Source organism: Scleropages formosus, chromosome 17, assembly GCF_900964775.1.
Source record: "Scleropages formosus chromosome 17, fSclFor1.1, whole genome shotgun sequence".
NCBI lineage: Eukaryota > Metazoa > Chordata > Actinopteri > Osteoglossiformes > Osteoglossidae > Scleropages > Scleropages formosus.
The window spans coordinates 8,321,514-8,347,653 of NC_041822.1; the positions used below are offsets into that span (position 1 = coordinate 8,321,514).

The 26,140-nt window shown below is 42.4% G+C and overlaps 1 protein-coding gene across 15 annotated transcripts in view; it reads right to left on the bottom strand.

Annotated features, from left to right (window-relative positions):
• Nucleotides 1-648: 648 nt before the first annotated feature.
• The window catches only part of cacna1ba (calcium channel, voltage-dependent, N type, alpha 1B subunit, a), a 126,369-nt gene continuing 100,877 nt past the window's right edge, over nt 649-26,140 (bottom strand). For 4 of the 15 annotated variants that reach the window (XM_029259368.1, XM_029259366.1, XM_029259359.1 and 1 more), the window contains 18 exons: nt 25,701-25,811; nt 23,970-24,053; nt 21,477-21,593; nt 20,973-21,038; nt 19,529-19,620; nt 18,307-18,457; nt 17,725-17,852; nt 16,263-16,359; nt 12,923-13,028; nt 11,372-11,479; nt 9,440-9,582; nt 8,978-9,117; nt 8,589-8,724; nt 8,302-8,412; nt 5,333-5,371; nt 3,898-4,114; nt 2,865-3,073; nt 649-1,923 (listed from right to left, as the gene is read on the bottom strand). In XM_029259368.1, coding sequence (XP_029115201.1) covers nt 1,411-1,923; nt 2,865-3,073; nt 3,898-4,114; nt 5,333-5,371; nt 8,302-8,412; nt 8,589-8,724; nt 8,978-9,117; nt 9,440-9,582; nt 11,372-11,479; nt 12,923-13,028; nt 16,263-16,359; nt 17,725-17,852; nt 18,307-18,457; nt 19,529-19,620; nt 20,973-21,038; nt 21,477-21,593; nt 23,970-24,053; nt 25,701-25,811 — 2,568 coding nt within the window. In that variant the 3' untranslated portion in view covers nt 649-1,410. Of the gene's footprint in view, nt 1,924-2,864; nt 3,074-3,897; nt 4,115-5,332; nt 5,372-8,301; nt 8,413-8,588; nt 8,725-8,977; nt 9,118-9,439; nt 9,583-11,371; nt 11,480-12,922; nt 13,029-15,414; nt 15,512-16,262; nt 16,360-17,724; nt 17,853-18,306; nt 18,458-19,528; nt 19,621-20,972; nt 21,039-21,476; nt 21,594-23,286; nt 23,293-23,969; nt 24,054-25,700; nt 25,812-26,140 lie in introns of all 15 variants that reach the window. The other 11 variants (XM_029259362.1, XM_029259357.1, XM_029259353.1 and 8 more) reach the window with 6 other exon arrangements.

A 26,140-nucleotide genomic window follows, 5' to 3' on the forward strand; every position in this document is an offset into this window, starting at 1 on the left:
CTTTGACAAACGGGTTAAAGACTCAAACATGCAATTGTGTTACTCTGGTTACATAATAGTTCCTGTTTGACTGTTATACAACTAATGCAGTTTTTATATTTGTTTTATATTCAAATGTTTATATATAGTGTTGTCAGGATTCCTTTCTCCTATTTTGCCTTAATAAAAATAAAAACAAATGTTAAAAAACCCCATGTTTTCTGTCGTAAAATCCAGTTTAAATTCTAGATGTCAGTCATTAAACAGTTCTCCTCTGGCACCCAACATCTTTTACCATCAATAGGCATAACTGATATAATAATACATATGCCTTGTGGCCGTGACCCCATTCCCTCCCTCCCTCATGTGTCGATGCACTGAAAAAAGGCTGAGGTTGCATCCTTACTACAAGATATTTAAAAGGTTAGGCACTTGGTAATTGACAACTGGAGCAGTACATATACGAACCTTTAGACCTGACATGATAGTGAACTGTAAGCAATTTACATAAAATGCATTTCCTCTTTATAATTTACAAAAAGCACACAATGAAATACAACTGTATACTATAGCTTAAAAAATACACTCAAGAGTTTTTTTTTTTTTTAAAATACGCAAATTACAAGTAATGATGATGTCTGCAAAAAAAATATAAACAATAGCAGCAAATTAAGAATCATCTCAGGATGTAATCTGATGAATATTGTTCCAACTGTATTGTAATTGTTCTTGTGTAATAAGGATAATTACTTCTTTTATACAGACAGGAAAATTCTGAAGTGTGGACAAAATGAATGCAGGGTAAAGTAGTAGTGCATGTTCAAAATTCTCAGTATTGTTCGAGTTTCCTGGCTCCCACTAAAAATGTCTCTTGAGACGAATTACATGTAAGACAGCGTGCAGTTTCTAGACTTGGTCATCAACGTGACAGTATATTTAGCAGGACACTGATCATTTTCACACACTGAAGAGCAGGGGCCCTTTATTTGAGTTTTGTGGATGGAGGACCCGCCGCCTTCACTTTCACTGGAGTAGGAATTTTTACCTTTTTTCCTCCTACTATTCGTCTCCGCAGAGCTGAGTATGAAGCCAGACACCTCACATGCACTACATTTTCCTCGGTTTTCCCACATCACCAGATTCCATTTGCCTTCAGTGCAAAAAAAAGACAAAAACAAGAAGGCTGAATATTTTCTGATTTTAAAAAAAAAAAATTCATCTGGAAATGCATCTGGAAGGATTTCTTATGGCATTCAGAAAGGACACACTTTTTACTGTATGCACGTTTCCCCCTTCTTTTCCTTGAAAATAGATGTATACACACACAAGCAAGACTGTAAACTACATCCTTCGCAAAGATGATAAAACTCATCACATTTCCCAGAAAATGCATTAAAACATCTGTCTGCATTTCCACGTGTTAAAGCCATGCTAGCACCAGTCGTCCTCTTCGCCCCTCTGGTAGTACCTGGTGCCCTTGTACCTGGAGCATGAGGTGGGTCCCAGTGTGCAGTGGTATCCGTTGGGGACCCCGCGGCTCTCCTGAGGGGGTGGGGGTAGGGCCACAACATGAGGAGTGCCGGTCCACGGAGGGGGCTCATCCATGGGGACGCTAGGCTCCTTTGGGAGGGCGGAGTGCAGCTCAGCCTGCTGATCACTGTGGCCCAGGTACGGGTCAGAGCCAATGCGAGACACAGGTGAGGGCTGATCCGAGCCACTGTGCTGGAGGGCCATATGCTCCGACAGCCCGCGGCTCAGCCTGCCCGAGCACAGGGAGGGCTGGCCGGCCTGGGCAAAGCCAAATTGCACAGGGGAGGAGTTGGCGGTCCTATAGGCCACGCTGGGGCGAGGGGTAAGAGGGGTCTGGGGAAGCTGTCTGCGTCCACGAGGAGTGCTACCCCCTGATGTCAGCATCACAGGGCCCCCTTTAGCTGAACCACTGCCCTACATGAAAATTGGAACAAAGCAAATCAAAACAATAAAAAAGATGAAGAGGACACACAGGGGAAGGATGTGGGACCGAGGTGTCAAGGCAGAGGGTTGGAAATGAACAGATACATAAGAGGGGCACAGCATGGATGACACAGTGAAAGCAGTTGAGGAAAGAAGGCACGCAGAGACAAGACAAGATGCAAACATTGCAATAAGAGCCATAAGGACAGAGAAAAGAAATCAGACAATAAACAGACAAAATGCACAGGGATATGGTGGAGGAAAGAGTGGAAACAAAAGTAAACAATCATGAGCTGTTGTACTGAAAGCAGTGGGAGCTGAATTTCACTTTCGTACAAGCGGTAAGTGGACTGAACGTCGTTTCTCAAGAAAATAAATGCGTCAGAAAAGAAAGAATCCCGTCTATTTCCAAGCATTGATTTTCTCAACCACCAGCCATCAAGCCCTGATGTGCTGTCTTTTTATCTGTAACTCAGCACATTCATTTTAACATCTTAAAGCTAACAATATTTTCCAGCGTATATTTAGAATGAAACCAGATTCTATGCTATGTACCTTAATTATGATAATTGCATACATAGCGGATGCTGAAACTTATTCTTATTCCCTCTCTACAAAGAAAATCTGTGACAAAATCTAAAGAGAGCTGTTTTTTTCCTTTGGGAAAAATCTGATGCACCATCAGTCTAATTCTCCAAAGGAAGGGAACTCTAACTAGTATCTACAAAAGACTCCACTCCACAGTGTCTTAGACAGGTTTGGCAAACTAGGTGGTTTGGATCAACGGTATTGTCTGATGCACTAGGCATTCTCACCGAGTCCTGCTCTCCTGCTTGTAGACCGTTCTCCGACAGCCAATGTTACACAATCCTGACCCCCTCCCAGCCAAGCTCCTGCCTTCCACCTTCAGCAATGAGAGTAGCCCCCCGCACCTGCTTGTTAAGACTGGCCTCTGGTGCCTCGCCAGGAGATGCAGCACGGCTGGCGGTGGCTGACTTGGTGTGGCAGCGCTCACGGCTGCCGTAGCGGTCGCAGGAGTAGTATCGCTGCTTCTCTGAGGAGGAGGAGTGATGCTTCCTTTCATGGGAACGGCCTCGGTCGTACACCCTTTCCTGGCATGAAGAGGCTCCTGGTGGCTCTCCTGGGGTAGCCAGAAAGAAAAAAACCCTTCATCTGAAGGCCTGGGGCAGTTGTACTTGGAGCACTGAGTCCAGATGGGTTTTGATCCTTCCTCACACTGCTGAGAGCTCAGAAAGGAACCAATACAGGTTCAGTCAGAACTGAAAGTTGAAACCGGAGGTTCTCACAGGCAGTCTCAAAGAACAAGCACCTGCACCCTGGTCTCCAGGAATGTGATTCGAACACACACACTGTCTGAAACCGCTTGTCCCAAGTGAGGTCGCGGCAAACCGGAGCCTAACCTGGCAAGACAGGGGCCAAGGCTGGAGGGGGACACACCCAGGAGGGGGACACACCCAGGATGGTACACCAGTCCATCACAAGGCACTCCAAGCAGGACTCAAACCCCCGACCTGCCAGAGAACAGGACTCGGCCAAGCCCGCCGCGCCACCGTGCTCCCAGTTGTGATTCGGACAGCTTCAGACTTTACCAGTGACACACTGGCACTTCACTGATGATGCCTTATCAGTACAGTTCTTATAAGAAAAACAGTATTCATTGGGATACTGAAGATTCCTGGAGTCAGTCCTCCAAGAACGTTGTTACAGAGTTCTGATCTCTACTGACTGGAATGTCTAAACTCATACACGTTCATACAGATTACAAATTACTAAAAAAAATTTTTTGATAAACTTTAAAGGAGTCTTTTTTCATATATACAGATTTACCAACATTTCAGACATCTTTTAAAGTCCTTCAATCATCTTTACCTTGGAACAGTTTAAATCATGGGTACCGCAGCAGAACTTTACAGGCACTGCCAGGATCTTGTGACCTTCACTGACCTGCCGTGCCAGACTGCTGCCTGCCAGGAGACCGATCCAGCGAGCGCTGCTTCCTCTCTCTGCCCCTGCGGTGGTGGCAGCGGTGATGATGGTGGTGGTGGTGGGGTCTTTCCTGTGCCGGCCGCTCTGAGCCTGGGTCACGCGTGCCGGCCTCCTGGTGATGCTGTGGTGCCAGGGTGGACACGGAACGCTTCATGGGGCTGCCATCAGGAATAGGCTGTTGAGATATTAGCAGATACAATGTTATTTTTAACATTACATTGTTTATATCAATAAGTCTTTTAATGTCTCAGAAGAGTTTAACACTTTTCACAGCATTGAGAAATGTGAAACAAATTTATAATGCAAAGGTTTTTTTTGCCTGCATTTATAAATCAAAGCCCTGCAATTCAGGAATGTGCTCTTTAATCCTCTGTGGCGCTGACAATCTTTGTCTGCACTACCTTCCTGCCAAGCAAAATACTAGTAGCAACCCCTCATCCGTAGCTGGAAAAGACCTTTAAAATGTCTGATTATTTCGAGCAAGGAGACCCCTTCATCAGGCACACACCTGTTCTAAAAAGAGAGGGAAACTCATTCTTACTGATCACTAATTCAAATGGTGTCACGTTTGCTTTTAACATCATGTTAACACCACCGTTTGCACATTTCATTTGTATCACAGAGAGAAAAATGACAAGGGCAGCTTCACATTAAAAGAGATATATTTTGTTTTTCAGTTAATCTGGCAAAATACTAATCTAATAATTGCTATACATAAAGCTAACAGCCAATTTAGACTTTTAAGGCCAATGCACTTGGAAAGCTACACAGCAGTAAACAGTGCAAAACACAGTATATATGTATTTTAATATGTCTGCTGTTTCATTTTACATAAGAAATGCAAATGTCTGAGTAATATCCTTGATGTGCTTCAACTTTCAAAATAACTTTTATTCTCATATCGCTCGAGTACCCACATATACGTGAACCTACAAAAATGTCAGTGGTTACTGTGCTTAAAAAAATGTCAAATGCAATTTCTCTGTCTACATTTCCACCTAGACTAAAGCCAAATACAGAGAAGGGGTGATTACCCCGGAGTCCGTATGCGGTTGTCAGGGCACAGGTTAAATGAAAGCCTGTGTAGCGGTTGGGCCCCAATGGGTTGCTATGCCCTGTAGAGACACTGCAAAGAGGCCATGCTAGAAGTATACTACATAGCTGCAAACATCTGATCTGTAAAATTGGCCACTGAATCACCATCAGAGGCCTCTGCCTCTCAACTACCATAATGCATTTGGCATTTGGCCATCTTGTACACAACTGAAGTTGAAAGTAAGTTTGCGGATTAGTCCCTGACTGGTAGCAGCTCTGAGAGAGGGGTGCGGTGCGGTCGCTGAGAAAACATGAAGGGCGCACGAGAACGACTAGAAGGCGGAACAACGGTACATACTGCTAGGTACATCCCCGGGGGGCCACGGGAGTGGTTCCACTGGCAGTCAGGACGTGGATGGAGCATTGGCACACAGCAGCCACAGGGGGCGCCACAACAGGGGACACATATGGCGAGCAGAGGAGGAGACGTGGCGTGGGAGGAGAGAGAAGGACGAAGGGCAGGAAGAAGAGACAGACAGCATCCAACAGAGACGGGTGTAAGATAAGGAAGGATTGAGGGGCAAGACACAAAATGCAAGACAGCAGCACAAGAATGCCCAAAATGTAAGAAACATATGTGAGGAGTCAAAATGGGAGAAAAGGAATGAAAACAGGGAGGTAGGGGAACATAACCAGTAGGAAAAGTCAAAGGTTCCAAAGAATGTGCTCATGAGAAACAGAAAAGAATGGAAGAAAGGATGATGATTTTGGAGATGAGAGAGCAAACGGTGTAATCATGTTTTGGAAAGCGGGACGGTGAATGAGACAACAGGCAGAGGAAGTGAGAAAGACCACGGAGGAGAAAGGAGACATGGGGAGGGTTATCGGAAAAAGGACAACAGACCAGCGGGCACACAAGGGGAAGCAAGAGTGGGAGACAGACAGCAAAGCAAAACAAGACAAGACAGGAAACATATATTTAGACACATGAATGAAAAGGACATTTGATTGATCTGGTCAGAAAAAGCCAAATGCTCACAGTGTCACATCCTCCAGCATATGAACAGAAACAAATGAAGGCACTGAATCCAAAATGCGGAACAACACAGGATGGTACTTAAAGAGAAAAACAAGCAAAGCAGAAAATTTTGATAATTCAAGGGAAATAAAATGGTAGATGTAAAGAAACACTAGACCTCAAAACACAAGCACAAAATCTAAGCCAATGATACATTAAGGAATATTATTAAACAGAAGAGGAAATTCTTTGTTAGCTGGGTGAGAATCAAATACCCTTTTCAATGTTTCAAGGAATTCCAGTAGCAGAGCATGTTTTGTGTAGAAGAGCCTCATAAAATAATTCTGATAACTGAGAAAACCATGTGCCCAGAGTTCATATATATTTATACATATTGCATCCGCTTTTGGGATTTGCTTGTTTCCAATGTCTACAAAAACAACTTTCTTGTTGTTAAACCGTGTGCTTATGCACTCAGGGTTGTAAGATGAAAACAAGAGTGGAAATATGGAAGATGCAGTTATAGCACTGTGAGTTGCTTTTATTGGGAAATGCCCCCAGGAAGAGGAAATTGTGCACCGCTGCCTATGCTCCAGCACCAGGTCTGACACCATTCAGTGGCAAACAAGGTACCAATCCTAGTAGCTTCTGGGCTGCTACAATATCTACAGTTTAAATTAAAACTGAACATGAGAAACATGAGAAAGATGTTTTCTGCTCACATGCTGTGTGTCTGCCATCTCTGGCTGCATGACCCTTCCTGCCACCATCTATACACATGGAGAACTCTACAGAGCTGCACCACAAGAACCAAAGCCATTTCCTGCTTATTATCAAGTGGTGAAAACAAAAAATGAATGTCTAATGTCCTCTTCTCATCAACCACAACTGTGAGGAACATTAGGTGAGCTTCAATCAGGTAGACCAGCTACAGAAACGCCAACAAGGAAACTTCAAGACATCTCAGCTCTTGAGAGATGCCTGGAGAGCCCTTGTTGGTGCCCTGTGCCCCAGGAGGGGTGGAAAGCGTAAGTATGTTCAATCAGGTAGAATAAATGAACACCTACTGCCCTCTCTCCCTCTCACTCTCTCACTCAGAACTGCTGATTCTTTGTCCACATTTAAAAAGGGTCTTAAAACTTACCTCTTCCAAACTCATCTCGACCATGATCTGCAAAGTTCATGTAAGGTGTAAATGTTCATCCACTATAACTTTAAGATCATGCCCGGATAAACCTTGACATAGCTACTCCTGTAACGTAACCTAAACATTTATATGTATCTCAAAAAAAAAAAAAAAAAAAAAAAGGACTAACAAGGTGATCCGGAATAGTCTAAGTTTTATGCAGCTACTCTTGTGATGAACATTGGTCCATATGGTGGAAAGAAACTAAATGCACTTAATCACACATCTGCAGCTAAGTCTCTCTTTCTCCTAATGTCATGCACACGTTGTATTTTCTCCGAGATGTACGTCACTTTGGAGAAAAGCATCTGTTAAATGAATACATATAAATGTAAATGCACTTCCCATACATCTAATTCCATTTCAGGTGTCCTATGTCGTGTGTACAGAAACGATCTGGAGAAGGATTACCCTTCTCTGTAACATGACATAACAGAATAAAGGGTAAAGATGAGCAGCTGAAAGGGCACCCCAGTTCAGCTGAGTTGACAGCGCTATCCTAGCACACAGTATGGGTTTAAACTACTGTATATGACTCTCTTGAAAGCTTTAATTTCCGTTGTAGAACTAACCTCACAGTCTCTCTTTTGAGGGTTTGAGGGCTTTTCAGACCCAGATAATAAATGATTCCCTGCCTTTATCTTTAAATTGCAAGTAAGCAGTGATGTGAAAAAGTAATTATTTTTGGCTGTTTAAAAACAAATATTGCCATCATGTGAATTTTTAACATGCAATGCCATCCTGGTAAATCATAGTATTCTTTTGGTGGGCAAGAAGGGTTATAGTACAGGATGACACAGTTTTGATCCACAAGGAACGCCAGGACATCATTTTGCCTGAGAAGGGTCTCTCATCCTTTATACCACAGCTCAATGCAGCTTCGGCATGGTTGGCATGGATCTCTAAAAGCTACCACTTTTGGAAGCCATCTGCTTTAGATTCTTCTCCAACCCTTTATTTTAGCTGGCTGCTGCCCAGCTTACAGATGGTCCCTTCAAGTCCAACGCACTTCTCTGATCATCTTTGGCAGAAAACAAAAAACTACAGTGAGCAGCTCCCTGAAGGGAAAACAAGTACTTAGGAAACTTGCCTGTTCCACAGAGAATGATGGGTTTGAGTTTACCTGGGTCTCAGTGTTGAGCCTTGGCATGGATGCTGCTCTGCCTTGGCTCTCCAGACCAGAGTGGCTTTCTGCACTGTCACTCTGCTTCATTTTCTTCATCTCCACTGACTCCTGAGAGGCACAAGTGTACACAGAAGCACATGCGGACACATACTGAAATACACGTAGATGCACATTCCAACATGTGTGCACTCAGATACATATGTTAATCACTAGAACAGGAAAAAACTGAATCAGAAATATACCAGATCTTTGCAGCCTCACGCAATCAAACACACATTGAGTACCTGAGGTCTGGGTGCGTTTGGGGTTTCCTCTGATTGTCCTCTCTGAACTTTCTGTTTATTTTTGGTTCTGCGGGAATCCTGCGACTTTTCCGCAACCCAAGAAGTTGAGACCTTCATCACGTTGTCTTGGCCTTGCCTGATCATTTACAGGAACAATTACATTGAAAGTAATGAGTAATGACTACCTCAGATCCCAGTATATGTTGAGGTTTATGTTACAAGCATGATGTTCGGTGTCTACATCTAAGTAGTGGGGTACATAGCTCATTTTAGATATTTGGACACTGGACATTCATTTTATTTTGGTAACTTTACATATTAATCCTATAAATGTCTGTAGAAGCATGTACTGCCAAGTATGTGTGCTTGAGGGGCACCCTAGAACTCACAAGGTGCCACCATTGTTGAGAGAGGTGGTGGTGGGTGGAGGTCTGCCCTCAGGTGGAGACTTGGCGTGGCTCACAGGTAACTCCTGGTCCGACACAAATGGCACTGACAGGATGGGCTTGAGCAGGGCACTAACTTTACTCTGGGGAGCAGAGAAAAGAAAAAAGCCTCAGAGGAGCAGTTCCAACACCACAGTAGGATAGTTGCCCTCTCCAAGTTTCCTTCATTATAACTGATTCATGATTAATCAATCTTAAGCTTTTAACATGTAGTCATGCTGAGAAACAAAATGTTCATATACAACGGTTTGACACATGGTCTTTCCAGGATGGTAGTGTTCATTGCATTTTTAATGTTTAACAGCAACCAACTAAATGTTGTTTGTAAGCGCAAGTTAAGACGGACAAGTGTGCGTTCCCAGCTGGCTACGCATGGCTGGCCCTCTGACGGGACCTTGGCCGAACCTGAGTGTCTGTGGTGGACGATTGCTGCTGCTGCTGTTGCTGCTGCTGCTCCTGCTGCTGCTGCAGTCTTCTGGCTCGGTTCTGCTTGTAGTAGTCAAAGATCATGAGGGCTGCGTACACCTTGCCCACTGTCAACTCGTTGGCTGGAAGTAAGACAGGGAACAGCAGCACATGGGTGAAAATCCACACCAACAATCAGTCTTATCCAATGACTTCATGGCCCAAGGGTATGGGATTTAAATCTACAGGTTCTTGAAGGGGACACTAAAAGCTGGTGCAGTTGTGCATGACAACCGTACGTAACCATATGTTACAACACTGACATTTTTGTCTATAGGTAAATTTAAAACCTCCTTTTAAAGCATCGTTAATGATTTTTGACATATTATGGACACTACTATTGTCACCCTAGTTTCCAAACATAAGCAAAATATTGTGTTATTGTGCAAAAGATAAAAAGGAATCAGATACGCATATTTTGTGCTGGGACGGTCTTAACTTTGGTTCTGTGTCAGAATATCACTGATATGTCAGTACCACATGTATTAACATCAGTTGCTTGTGTATGCAAAATGGTGTTCTTTTTATTTTGACCTGCAGAGAAAGCATTGAGTCAAAGAAACTGACTAACAGAGGTTCCCCTTCTCCTATACTTCCTGTCCTTCCTTCAGTTGTCCTGCTAAGACTGCCAGTGTATATTTCACATTCAATAATGATTAAATGTAAATAATTTATTAAAGCAGACTTGACTTTTAAAAAAAAACACATACAATTGGAGGCAATGCTTGCAAATTCCACCTGGCAGGCAGTTAGGCAGCTGTTTGCAACCAGTGTTTTATCAAGGTGTCTTGAGTGTGTACTGACACACAGTTTATTTATTTATCATTTATTTCTATGATGAGAAAGCGTATGGCCAGCACTACGAAAAATAGTGAAATGGCGGGCCTTGTTCAGCTCCTAAGCTGGTCCACATTGTTGGCACTACTGAGACTAAGCTGGTCTAGATACGGGATCTGATTCCCCCCCTCACTGTCTACAAGGCTGCACCACAGAATGAAACTGATGGTCTCGGCCATCCTCCCCACAACAAATATAGACTTCTCAAGACTTTTCAAGGCTAATTTCTGCAGAAGTTGCTCTCCCCACATTCCTGTGTGTCCCCTTCCTCAGTTCAAAGTCATGTGCAGGAGAAGGTAACGTTGAACCACTTATACACTCTTCCCTACCTTCAAAACCCAGTGAGCGATTGCCGTGAGTCCACTTTGGGGACACTTACACTTCCCTATATTAACCAGAGGTGATTTTATGTGATAAAAGGAAGAATAAAAGCAAATAGGAGAGTCCAACTGAATTAAACATTCTGCTATATGGAGATTTCAACACCAGATGTCAGTGTAGGTACAGCACCGTTAAAGTGCATCCATGCAGTCTTTTGAATGTGGGGGTTGTGAAGAACAAGGATAGTGCAGCAAGTAAACATAGGTTTACAGTAACAGTCAATGACTTGGAGTGACTGTAGACCTGATCTGTAGATGAGATCAGCGTGTCTTGCATTAAAGGCCAGAAAGCAAGATGTTGGACCCAAAAGAAGAAGCAACCAGCTTAATGCATCTAGTACATTGGTCAGTTTTCAGCATGTCCTACCCAGTCAACACGTCCTCCCAACACAATAGTGAAGAGCACACATGCCTCCAACATGACCTGCAGGTCAACGTCTCCCCGATGCTCACATGCTGAAGAAAACCAGTGAGGGTCATACCATAACAAGCCAAGGTCTATAACAATAAATGTATCTCCTGGATCATTGGTTTTAATGATCTGTGCAAGTAACATTATTGTCTAAATGGCCGAAACCAGCAGACGGAAAACAGTCTGAATTTGATGGGGCCACATCCCAGGCACGTGATAAGAGCAGTGTGGAAAGGATGTTACGTTTGTGTGGTGTTACAAGTAGGTCCAAGGTCTTCTGGGATAGGTTTGGCCAGACTGTTGCAAGTTCCTTCTTTAGGTCAGCATCAGACAGGCGCTGTGCCACCATCCCTGCAGAGAACAGAACCATGTGACCAACACAGAGAGACACAGTGCAGCCGGACATGGATAAGTCAGTGCTCTCACCACTCATTCTAGCGCATTTCAGCATAAGGGGGCATATGAGCGTAAGTACTGCTCAGCTGCAGTTTAGGCTACATCACGTTTTTAGTGTGACAACCGAGCTTTGTCTGGACCAGTTTTGGGTTTAGCTACAGAGAAGCCTTTAAAAAAGTATTGTTCCTAACAAGTGTGCATTCTATGACAACATTTTGGCCGGTACTTTGTACACAGATCTCCATGAAAATGTGATGGATTACCTAATGACACACACAATTTCTGACCATCCTCATCTATCTTTCATAATAAACAAACAAAAAAAAAAAATCCAGTGGCACCTTGCAAAATAATACGTGCAATCCCGCACAAATAAACAGATGAACTTTAGCATACAACTGAGCCGCTGCTAATTTTCCTCTGCAAAGGTCATTAACGGTTGTTGAAAACATATTACAAAATGTCATTAAAAAGGCAGAATACAAAGGTTTGTCATGCTCTCCATTTGCTACAACTATTTGTACAATTCTAGATCACTCCAATACATGCTGCAATAATATTAAGGTAATTTGGCTGCTGCCACTAATGTTTTGACCCCTGCATGCAGATGGGGCTGTCCTCACGCACATGCAAAGCTCCATCAGACTATATAGGTTTTTTCTACACTTATTTGTGAAGAATAAACATAGAAATTTGACAGTAAGGACTGAAGTTAATCCCTGGGCATCACAGGCAGGGGCGAGGCATTGCATCTGGAGAAATAGGGACAGCACCAACCTTCCCGTGTGTAATTGCACAGCCCTCTCTAATGAGACCAAATGGGATTGGAAGAAAACACATTAACCAGTCCTTAGGAGTACAAGATGAGCTGCAATACTACCATCTGTGATGAGAACTCAAAGCAGCAGTGAGATGAAACATATTGCTGTGCATTCTGAGCAGCTATATGGTTCAGTACGGCTTAGTTTAAATTTCTCTATCTGTTAGAAAATTTTACGACAATGTCCTTAAAACCTTATGAGACACATGACCACTTCCAGAAGCATTCAGAAATCCACTATTATTATCCTGTTTGGTATTTCTGTTATTTGCATTCTGCTTGGGCTGCCATACATACAGTCTACACTCTCCTGTGAATGCACACTGGTACTTGGTTGTTTTGTAGGAATCCAGTAATGATGTTTTTGTTTTCAAACCTCAGTTTTATTAGTCCAGCAGAGCTGAAGTGAGCACAGTGAGCTCTTTGTTTTGTTGTACTTTCTTTGTGAACACAAGTAAAGTATTCTACTGTTTAACATGTACTGAGACACTCCAGATGATTCCGTAGGTCAAGTAAGTCAACGGCAACGGCGACGGCACAGGACAGAGAATGTGTGTGGAGGGAGGCTCTGGACCCACCTGATGCAAGCTTGATCTCCAGCGCAGTGCGAATGAGGGCCATGAGCGTAGAGGTGAAGTGCACCGTGTTGTCATCAGCGATGGGCATGTTCATCTTCACCAGCCGCTGGGGGCAAGGGGGTGGGGGTGCAAGAAGCTGCTCAAAAACACCCTATCACCAGACACTATCTCAGCATGTCACAAACTGAGGAACCTTCTGTGTCCTGGAGGCACCAACTCATTTGAAACCTATATTACCTCTTCTACATTTCCTGTAATGTGTGACTACACACAAGCGCGCTTAAGGAATTTATCCACTAAACTGTATGTTGCCCCTGCGCACAGAACGATTCCTCAAAAACAAAAGGAAAACAAGGGTATAAATGCATTCACATCCAATGCAAACAGCTACAGGTCATATCGCGTTGTAACAGTAAGTGGATTGGTGAGGAAGACAGAAGGATGACAGTCAGCATGCACGCATAACCATTATGATGCACAGAAGAACAACTGCAGGAGCCCAAATCTACAGCTGATATTAACGATGTGAATGTTTTTGTTACTATTTAATATTCTTTATTTTGCTGACATTTTTGCTCAAGGCAACTTGCAATGCTAGAATTCTGGATTAATAATGTTTGCCCACGGAATCTTGAAACCAGTCAAATATTAAGCACATGCAAGCAAATAAAATAAATGCAGCACAATGCATAACAAACTATTAAGCACATCATAATTTCCAACTTCATTACAGGTCTGCGGTCACGTTATGATTTTGCAACAGGGATGGAGTTATGATTTTGAAAGGGAATAATGAAAGCTCCTTGTTTGTTCTTTATTTCATTCCTGACCATTCGTAGTACGACATCAAATAGCACTGCATCATGTAAAGCTACAACAAAGTGCTGTGTTTTACAAAATACATGCTGCAATACACATTTGTTTGCTCCCCCAGGGAGATAACATTGGTATAAATGTAACATAAAATGGAAGAATCTGCAACATCATGGGTTAAGTAAGTAAATGAAAACTCCACTGCAGGAATGTATGTTACCCATGTTAAAACTACATGGATGCATCTTGTCTTTATCAACATAGCACCGCGCTGTGGAAGAGTTGAGCTCCCTTGAAGACAACGTAAACCTACACGTCTACATGGCGGCACACGGGCGGGACAGAGGAGATGAGGAATCTCAGACACACACACACACACACACACACAGAGAGAGAGAGAGAAAAACCATCATCATGCTCACACAGCTGAGAAGCCACAATGGAAGGAGGAAAGAGAGAAGGAGAACAACCCCAACTCAGTATGAAAAAAAGACCTAGCAAAAAAACAGTCTTGAGATTCAATCAAACAGCCACAGCACTTGTATGTGGAAAACGTGTTATACGAACGTAAAAAAGAGCATCTTACGTCAGCTACCTAACATAAATGCTACAGAAGTTTGATTGAAGAAAGATAAAAAAAATAAAACATGAATTCCAAAGAAAATAAAAGTGATAAATACTACAACTGAAAGCAGGTCTGGGTGCCATAAACACATAAGAAATGGAAACTGTATAGTTGCGACAAAAGGAACAAATACTAACAGAAAAGGCTCGTAAGACTTGCTGTATGACTGCAGCTTTATTCTATAAATGTTTTGCTCGCGCTCTATTGCATTGAGCAGCATACCCTGTGAAGAAAGCCTTGCTAAAAATTAACAATTGTAGATACAAGTTTCTGTAATTGTTAATTTGTTGTTTAGCTGATGCTTTTATTCAAAGCGACTTTATGCAGGCGGTATTCACCTGGACCAGTTCAGGGTAGGAACTTTGCTCAAGGATGCTACAGAAATACCCTGGTGTGAACAAGTAACCCTCAGGCTACAAGTCCAGGCTCTTAAGTGCTACTCTAGATGCTGCTTCTATAATTATTTCTACTATATCTTTATAATTTCTGTATTGCAACGTGGCGGAAAAGCTCCTTAAAGTGACTCAACAACATCAGCACAAAACACAAAGCGAAAGCTGCGACAACATCAAGTGTCAGGTGTACAAATATTAAAAACGAAAATGTCAAAATACAAAGGTTAAAATATAAAAGCGGATCATTTCTCCCGCCCTGCTCTTGATGAAAGAGTGACCTGCTGCAGTTGACCCAGCATGAAATCATTCACCTAAATTCATATCCCCTGGGAGCTTTTGCTCGATCAGCGCACGTCTCGGCTGTCCTAGGTGGGGCCATCCCTCATCCTGTCAGACCTGTTGCCCTGTCAGCGCTTGTCAGCACGTCAGCTCTTGCTTGCTGAGTGCAGTGGAGTATAAAACGAGGAAGGGGAAGCCACACCAGAAAGATCAGAACAGCGGCAAAAACAGAACAATGAAAGAAAAGGAGGACCGCCACAACAGAGCACAGGGACTGGCCCACTGTAAGCCAATGGGGAAGGGAGGGACGGAGGGAGGGACGGAGGGAGGGAGGAAGGGAGGGACAGTAGGAGCAGCGTGGGGCGGCAAAGGACGGCTACCTTGTAGGCGACTCTTGGCGGACATTTCTTTCCCAAACCTAATGGTGGGGACATGTGGAGCAGCATCTCATACATATCGAGGTACTTGATGCGGCCACTTCACGGAGGTGAGAACCAAAACGAAACAGGTAAGGATGGGGAGTCAGAGAGAGGAGAGAGAACAAAGGGAGAAAATGGAACAAATTAAAAATAGACGAAATCAAACAAACAAAATAAAAACAGAACACAAACAGAAATCTGAGTTATTTAGATTTCCAGGAGAGGAGATGAAGGGCGATGCCATTCTTGCCCATGCTGGGCAGGGATGGATCCGGAAATTCAGGGGGAGGAGCTTGAGCGTTCTGATCCCTGAGGGAGGATATGGAATGGAAGGTCTTAGTGAAGACACACTGGATGTGGAGGGTGACAGGATGGTTGCCTTGTTCTGAAGATGTCTACTTCTGCATGCTGAGAGACATCAGTGGGTGATTGCCAGGCGCTTGGAAACAAAGCTTGCAATGCCAGCCTGAAACAGACTGAAATAGAAAAGTCTCGCATCTGAAGTATTAACAGGTCCAAGACCAAGTCTGAGAAAGCACTGAAATTTATCATGACACGTAGCCATGTGACATTCGCCGTAGGTTGGAGAGAGCTATTTACTGATTAATCTGTTGGATTCAGCTAAATAGGGGCTGAAATAGGACTTTGAAAGCTTTGTGCCCAATTCGGCATCATTTCCCACAAGCCAGTCAAATTGGTAGGGCAGGTGCTTGTGTATGGGCAAGTCACTGAAGCATAGTCATAAAGTTAAGTCTTTGGGCAGGTGTCTAAAGTGCCCTCGAGTGGAGAAAACGTCTGGTGTCGCAAACCTTGTATGCCACCCTATTAGGGCAGTTCTTTCCTAAGCCAAGGGGAGGCGAGATAACGCGCAACAAATTGTACATATCCTTATAGCGTATCCGTCCGCTGCAAAAAGAACAAGTAAGTTTAGAACAGAATTTCAGAACAACTTCAGATGAAGAAAGATAGATTATAAATGGAAGGAATGACTGGCTGATACAAATGCCAACACATCAGAAGTACCCAGTACAGTAGCAGTCACATTTTGGTATGATTTTTGAATCACAAAAGTGCTTGCAGCATTAGGGCTGATGATTCAAGTGAAAATATTGTATTATATACTGACCTAATGTATTATCTGTCAACTGCTTTAGCAAAAAATGCAGTAGAAGAAAAGGTAAACATGAAACACCTTAAAAATCACAAAATATAATTTTGCAATTTAATTTGCTGAATAGTATGGCCTGAGTGCGGCAGATGCATATTCAAGGCATAAGAGGATCACACAAGTAATTGGTAAAGTATTGGTTGCAAAAGACAAAAGAAAACATGCCTTTTCAGGGTTCATATCCATCCCATATGGCTAAATTATAGAACTTGTAATAAAAACACACCAAAGCCATGTGATAATATTTCATATCAAAGCTACAAAATGACTAAAAACATTTTAATTTATAGATTGTGCTCATGGATCTCAGCAAATATTTAGTTTCTGAGTTCAGCGTGTGTTTTGTGTTACAGTCAAGAGGTTTTTACCAATCCAGCTGAATTATAATATTCTAAGGTTTCAGTGAAGCAAGGTGAATGGGTTATGTTATATGAAGTAAACAGAATAGAATGAGCAGTACCAGACAGTAACTGCACCCTATACTGCTGAGATAAATTAAACATGTTCAGGGCTTCTTCTTGCAGCCTGTAACATCTACAGAGAGTGTCCGTTTTTCATTTTGTTCTCCCTCTAGGGCAAGAATACCTTTTCACTGTGATCCCACTTCATTTAGCTGTGATTCAAACATCTGCATCATGACAACAATCCCTCCTTCCAGACTACTGCTCCTATACACGTGACTAGAAAGTCGTTTTATGTTCAAGCTACTTTTCTTTGCAATTTATCAATCCACTTTATTAATTCCTTTATAAAATGGGTTGTTGTTTTAGCCCTGCACCACTGACTGCCCTTAGTGGCACTTGGTACAGTAATCTGAGCAGGTTGCATAGCCAGATTTACCCAATAAATCTGAATTTATATGGAGCTTTTATAATTGAGAAAAGGAAAGATGTTAGTTAATTGTCTGCATTCATATTGTGTGTACTAACTCATTATAGAACTGTCTTGGAAATCTACACGAGCTTGAGTGAAACAGGACACAAGAATACTTAGAGGTTATTTCTCAGTCTCGTTTTGTCCTAAGACCAGTCTAACACAGCATTACTTTCACCCCCTCAGAAATGAGGTCTATCCATATGTCAGCTGGAGACGGGAAAACGTACCAAGCTGCGGGATCGTATTCAGCCCAGACACGGATGAACTCGTCCAGGTGATGGGGTCCAAGTATGGAGGAGTCCCTCGTCAGGTACTCAAAGTTATCCATGATGACCGCCACAAACAGGTTCAGCATCTGAAACGAGTTGAAATGGGTTTCATCTCATAGAACCTCATGTCAAGAAACCTAGTTAGTGGAAACCAGTATACAAATAACCTTTTTACACATCATGTAGGCATGACCTGCGCTCTCTTCTTTTGTGTTTCACCCCTTGATCATTTGTACTGAATTATTCATCGAGGACGAGCATGAAGTTTCTCGTAAGAATTTCATAAGAGAAGAACATTCTTCAAGAATGAACACGAGCAACTCAGACTCCCAGAAAAGTATGTGCAGTGCAATGCTGCTGAAATCAGCGTAACGGTGTACTGTCTATGTAGCTGTCCCAGCAGGACGGAAGTAAAGCTCTTCCCAAGCACCCTTCCAGACTACGAAAACTGAGTGAGGTGCTGCAGCATCTGCTACAGACATTGCGGTACGAACAGCATGCATAGGAGGCGTGAATTCTGTGCGTACAAGAAGCACTGACCAGGAAGGAGCACAGGAAGATGAAGGAGACAAAGTAGAAATAGGCAAAATCACTGCCACACTCCTTGCCAGTGGTGCCGGAGTCCACGTCGCAGGGCCGGTGACTGAGACACGACAGCATGATTTCATGCCAGGCTTCTCCGGTAGCACTCCTGTATAGAGAGAGAAAGGCAGATGTGCAGGCACGAATACATTTACATTTATTCATTTAGTAGATGCTCAGAGAACAATACGATGAGTGCATCACATCAACAGGAGGAGAGATTTGGGCACAGACACGTGCTTCTAGAATACAGTCAATTTATCAGAATCCATCATATGAACCAGCATACATCACACAAGTCGCTGCACAAAGGTTTATCCATTATTCAAAAATACACACCCACACACGCCTGCACGCACGCATTACACACAACCATACATATACAGTATACTGTACATATGCATGCACACCCACTCATACACATATCAATGTATTATTAGGACAAAATAGGTGGAACAGAGTTTTTCAGGTCACAGCTAACATCTTTGCCCCGTCCCCCTCAAATTTCTTTTTTCTTTCATCATTGGAAAACACACAGTAGGATCAAACGTCTTGAGATGGACATGAAAAAATGTTCTCGAAATTATTGACTGTGTTCCTTGTGCAAAAAGCACCTAAACAGCTATGCTAGCGCGCTGCGTGACGGGAACTGCAGCAGGCACTCACGTGTACGGTATTCACTGTCCGAAACAGGCGGCGCTCTAACAAATCGTACTGTGAGCGCAGCTTGCGCTGCGGAAGATACGAGGAGAGATGGGACGACATGGTGCAGAGAACGGGGGAAGTGGGTAAACCGAACCACCGCCTTCCCGAGTGGCCCGAGTTTCATTTATCAGGGTGGAGCCTTTGCCTAGAGTTCCTCTGCTCTTAACCCCTCAATTAGCACAATTAGCAGCTTATGTACATCTCCCAAATGGACAGCTTTGGAGGAGTCATTAATGGATGGGTGGAGAAGGCAGTGCTCAGGCCCCCTGTAGCGAGAAGTGCAGAAGGAAGCAAATGGCTTGTTTTGAGCACTGCTGCGACACTAAACTAGCATTAATCAAACCATGCGATCCCGATTTCATTTGCTGGTTTACACAGATACGTGTCATTTAAGGGAGACGAGTCTAAAATGTACGAATGGATCTTTCTAGAATTGTACAGTCCCCCTTTCTAGAATGATACAGCCCACCTTTACCTGAACAGCAGCATGAGCGCCTGGAGAAAAGTGCGGAAATTGTTGTGATGGTTGATAGCCGTGTCCTCATTGAGCTCGATGTTTCCAAACACCTGGAGAGGACGGATGATCCACGTTCAGGGACAGTGATACCGGCTACGGGTCGAAGGCCAAACCGTTAAAAGCGGTGAAGTTCAAAGCTGAAAACTACACTGGGAGAGAGTACAACAAAAGGCGGATCTCCTGCAGTGTTGAGGATAAATCACTTTTAGGGCCCTATCAATTATTTACAGCGCTCCAAAGCCAGGCCAGGTTTGGCAAACATGATAACTGTTAAGGGCTTTCATCTCATGGTTACACTAAAAATCTGTAAAATACAGACAGACATCCCGGTGATGTTCTTTTACACTATATTCAACGCTCGCTATTTATTTCTCCTTTGGCCAGATTTTATAAATTAAATTGCTAAAATCTGAATTTTAAAATGAAAATAGAGTAAATGAAGTGTATCTAAAAATGTCAGACAAAAAAAAAAATCTCAAATTTATGAACACACACATTACCTCATGCTTTTCTCCAAAGTGACGTATGTTGAGCTACTCACAAATATTTACTTATTTATACAGCTGGGCAAGGTTACTGGAGCAATTTTTTTTTTTTTTTTAAGGTAAGTAACAGTAACGCGAAGACAAAGCTGTTAACAACTGTAACTTTTTTTTTGCATTGTTCACATTCTTAGAAACATGAAAGGCACAGGATTATGTTTTGAAGGATAAACTTTTTGGAGACGTAGGATGGTTTTTGTACTTTAAATATTTCCTTAAAAAAAATTCTCTCAAAACAGTAACGCAAATGTGGGACGTCAAGGAGCTGCGATTGTTTCGGAACAAAAATGATTCGGCCCAGTTAGATTGCGTCATGTTAACGTAAGGGCGATTATCTAGTGGGTTCCGAACCGGGAATAAACATGCTTTTAAATTCTCTGATCACACACTGTCTTCAGTATAGCTACTGATAGCTGTAATTAACGTAAGGAGAACAAATGAAATAATAAATTCTTTCTAGTTCAGATTGCGGTGGTACCGTACGCACTGCCCACCTGCCGTACGCAGTGTGTGTAGGGTTTTAAAGGTTATTTACAGGTGTACATATTGTGTACATGTGACACTTCTTCAGCACAAATATACCCACTTCTGGACACATATTTTAGAGTGTGAATAAGTCAAATAATGGAAATAATTCATTGCTACGCCATACAACCTAGGGGAGTGCAAAAAACAGATTATGCTAAGCAAGCAACAAAGCCGACAGAATAATGCGGAGAATAATATATAACTGCACAAAATATTTAACAACTCATTTAGTACATATTTATTTGTACATTTTCAATTCTGTAAACATTTGCATATTGTGTTACACGCTATTTTGTACATGTTAAGTTCCTGCTAACACAGGCTGCACTCACTTGCATCCCAATGATAGCGTAGATGAAAAACAGCATGGCAATCAATAGGCAAACATATGGAAGGGCCTAAAAGGGAAAGACAAAGTATTTTCATTAAAGCAGGTTTCAGAGGTTTCTATGGCCACAACCGGAAAAACAGCAGAGCTTTATCAGAGAATGAATTATATATACGAGTAGGTGACCTCCGTTCTCACACAGGCTACCGTCTTTATCACTGGCCCACACTGTAATTCAGGGGGTTGCGTGGAAGCTGGAAGGTCAAAGACCACCCGGGATTACTATTACTCTGCTGCCTTGATCATTAGCCCATCTATAGCGGTAGACTGAGCAGACAGTTTTAGCCATTCACAGCATACTGCTGGATACTTGAGATGGAATACCAACGTTAAATACGTTTAATGAGCAGTGCCACAACTGGAAGTTGAACTTGCAACCTTTTGTCACCGTTTGTAAGTGTGAAAAATGTCTATGATATGTGACGGGCCTGGCTTGGCGATGCCTCACCTTAAAGGACTGCACAAAGGTCCACAGGAGGATGCGGATGGTGTACCCCTGCCGCAGCAGCTTGATGAGCCGTGCAGCCCTGAAGAGCCGCAGGAAGCTCAGGTTGATCAGCTTGTGCTGCAAGAACAGCCAGACTCGTGAATGACCATAACCAGATATGGTAACTGAGAGCTCAAGGTAAGCACACCTGTCTCTGAGTGCTGAAAGCAAACACACCCATCATTCAGAACTAACCATCACCTCACATGGTCATGGAGAGCTGGAAAATAACGACAAGTACCATAACCACTCTGGAGGACTGAGGGCTGAACACATCCACAGCGTTCAGGTCTTAAAATCAAAATATTTAAAAGTTTTCCATCCTGCGGGTGAATATTTGTACAGTGACGCACAATGTTCTGCTTTTTTCCGCCTGCATAATTTTTAATGTCACTAGATAATAAAAAAAAAAATACAAATACTGCTGCCTTTCAAAAGTCAAAAGAAGACTTGTCATTAATTGTTTTTTTTTTGCCCTGAAATTATACAGTTCCACTTCAAGGGAACGTATTACTAAAATCAAAACCTTCTGAGCTTTTAGTATAAGCTGCACACTATACATACAGAATATTTTGGAAGAACTTGACTTGAATGAAAGTGAGTGTTTGAATATAGAATACTGCGAGATACCTGTTGCTCTGGATGAGGTGGGCTCACAAGTAGAAGATGACAAGCTTTTCATATTTTCTCTTACTTTGTGACCTAACAACGTAAATTATGAGCTACAGCAACCAACAGAATTCTGGGATATCAAGTAACTGACAAATAAGGCAGATAGGCACAATATGACATAGACTGAAATTTAATGACAAACTATCATAATAGGATATTTCCATCGAGCCTATTTCATCAGTATCAAATTTTTACTGACATTACTGTAGCCTTCCTATTTCAACTACCGTTACTGTCAGTTACGACAGCCAGCAATCAGATTTTTGCATTTGCTATTTTAACGAGATTGGGTCTGTAATGTCTTCAAGCTGCTGTTTCACTGGCACTGTTTTTCCCCAGAACTATGCATCGCTTTACTTTATTTTCCTGAAACCAAGGCTTTCTGTTAGTTTAAACTCATATCATCCTATACCATCATCTTCCCACCAAGACTAGATAGCGCAAACAGTGCCACAGAAATTATGGATGTGCTGGTGCACAAAACACTCCCTTCATAATTAGTGTTATACAGAAAAGTATGCTTACTGACACTGAAGTACAGCAGGTCCCTACTATAAGTTATTTTGCAAGACATGTTCCATATTTGCAAATTTCTTATGTAAAGCTGTCTTTTCTGATTATAAAAGATGTTTCTGGAGAAGATACTGTAGCAGGACACTAGTTCCTTGTGTTACAAATATCTGAGTTACACATTTTAGAATAAGAAAATATTTTCCAATTTCTAACTATAATTACATAAATTGAGATGCTACTTATAGATTGTTTTTAAACATTATATAGTTTAGAAAAAACTGAAATGAGCCAGAGCCTAATAAAAATTATAGCCTTTCACTAAAAATGATTTTAACACTGTTTTAAAATACTCTCTTGACAGCAAATAAATCACATAAAAATATCCCTAAATTTGACCACGAAAATTTATTTTATACTGTGTTGTAAAAGAATGCTGTGTTGCCTTTTAGCTGGTTCAGGAAGCACCAGCTGACATTATCCGAGAACAAATCTTAAAATAACGTAAATAAATAGCTATAGCTTGCGGTTGCCCCGACAGACAGAGATAGGGTGAAGAAAACAACAGTTGAGCAGGATAGTAACTTACCGATGTCTAAAATTGCAACCGTTTAGTTGTTTAGGTAGGACGACAGGGATCAGCCAAGATTGAGTGTGGACATTGAGGAAGACAGAAAAGAGAGACAGAAAGAGAAACAGCGAGAAAAGAAGAAAAGGAAGGAGAAAACAACAGCAATCGCATGAAGCAACAGAAAAAATCCAGGAGAGACACAAAAATACACTTTAAACAATCACAGCTCTCAACAAGGAAATTTAAAATGAAATCAATACAGAAGCAGCACAGGGACACTATGAATCCAATACAGACATCTGTGATAACACACACAATTGAAATAATGCTACATATTTTTATATTTGCAGTGCGTTAAATGATACTGACAACATGCCCTGAAAAGCACAACCACACAAACATGTGATGTGTGGTGGAGAGGTATAACAGTGTGTTTGAAGAGAGCTCCTGATGTTTTAATTATCGGAGCAAAGGTATTGACTGATGGCTGGGAGAGAGAGCCTACAGGCCTCGGTGATGCTGCCTCCCGCTCTCCTCCTGCCTGCTTGCAACACTCACACCCGCCATCCCTCCCGAACTGGACCTGGTCACCCCAGACAAGCCTGGTTGCAGCCCTCCCCCTCAGTCCCAGCTCACCTCACACACTCATGCCTGGCTCCCAATTTACCCGAAAACCTGCTGGCTGCGTGATCCGTACTTACCTTGATCTCTGTGACCAAGATATCAGTTATACTGCCCAACACGGTCACAAAGTCGAACACATTCCAAGCATCCTTGAGGTAATTCTGAAACAAAGGAAACAAGGGGAATGTGACAATGCCTCCGTATTCCACAGTGCTAAGATTCCACTTTGAGCAACGTACACTTTAATCAATGACTACTTTAAACGAAACATCATGACATTGTGCCCTATACGCTAAAATGACTGTAACCATCCACAGCCCGAGGAAGTGCTTCCTAATTTGCTCCAAACTGCAAGGAAGTGGATCTCGTGAACCAGAAACATTTTTCAAGCCTTGCAACAATCCACTATTGCATCTCTGGCCATTTGTGTGACGAAAGGAAAGCAGAATAAAATACAGGCAAATACTTCTTAAATTCACGATAAATGTCAAATAAATGAAATAAAATCAATTAAAAATTAAACATTAAAAAAGAAAATAAATTTTACTCAGGCTCGCTGGGGGGGGGGGCAGTGCACAAAGTAGGAGGTCGCATCATACTACTAAACTGTATGTGAGTAACTGAAAGGATGAAGGAGGGAACGGTAATGGAGAGCCCTGCAGCAGTGGTAAATGGGTGGTGCTGCGTGATGATTTATTCCTGCTCGGCTCACTGCGTCGTCAGCCCTCCGCTCTGTTATTGCCCTGCTTGGCACCACTGCCACATTTGTCTTGTCATTTGCTAGGTAACATGCAGGAGCTGCCTTCACTTGGCAGAGTAGACACAAGGTCTGGAACAGCAGCGCTCAGAATTTCCTTTTGCTCTCAAGCTCTTATACTGAAACGTTCTATATGTTCTTGGCAGTAGGACGGTGTGCCACGCAGGAGCATAGCCACACCTAATTCTGAGATAACCCGCTGCACCGAATCGATGAGGGGCAGGTGCAGCAATAACATTTTAATTAAGTACAGAAGGACAGGAATGTCCGCACTGCAGAGCTTACTGTGCTTTGGATCGTGCCTGATGCTCCTGTCTCGTTTCATTTTTGTATTTATTGCACTGCTTGATATTTTTGAATAAAGACCTCTGAAACTCCACCCTGTAACTTTTGCACAACCTACACAATGGAGTCTCAGTGACACCATTTAGAGATATTGACCAGGCATATACACTCAGCATCCCACTTGACACCTCTGTCTGTCAATACTCTGTCAGTGTATGAGGAGGGATACACCCTTCCGCTTTAGACAGTGGGACCAGCATGGTGGCTGCACCAGAAACAAGAAAAGGAAAGCCTAACACAGAACCAGAAAAGGTATTTCCACATGTTCCTATAGCCATGAGTGGTGGCACGGAGCTCTAAGGTCTAAAACTGCCATACTTTCTTATACAGTAAAAAGTGAACTCCCAAAGATATTAACAAATCTGACAATTTTGTCAAGGCTGTGCAGTTTTAGAAGTTAACTGGCAGCTTCAGAAAAGCTTGAGCCTAAACCCTACAGCTAGTGAAATAATTTCTGAAATGTGAATGCATCACAGGGAATTATGGGCACGGATGACAAAATGGGGCACAGGATGTCTTACCCTTACAGCACTGGGCACTTATGGACATTTTAGACATATCATGTAATGTAGTGTGCCTCAGTATCAAAAGTCAAGTTTAAATGTGTTCTGGGGAATATCTAGAAGTTCAGAGAATACCAAAAAAATAAATTTGCTCCATTCAGATGAATACCTATAAAATAATGTGTTATAGATCAGGCACCCACCAGTGGTCCAAATGCTATGATTTTGAGAATGCACTCAAGAGAGAACAGGGCTGTGAATACAATGTTGAGATACTTGAGCATGGCCTCGTAGACTTCTGGAGCTCCGTAAAACTAGAAGCAGAATAGAGTCTGTTAGATCATTTCAAATCATCCAGCTCCGAAGTTAAAGACAGAATGCACATTATTAAAATATATGTATACAAAAATACTTCCAAGGATTTTACCAAACAATTCAGGTACTTCATCTAAAAGCAAAAACTTGGAAAAACTTCAGCTGAGTGCTTCAGTATAGTAAAGCAACTATAATAAAACACTGCTATTTTTGTATATATCACTGTATTCAATCCCAGAAATAATTTTAAGGAAGGTGCCCTTTACCGGGATCATCCAAATCATGACAAATTTGAGTATCACACACATATAAACAGTATTTGGGTGAG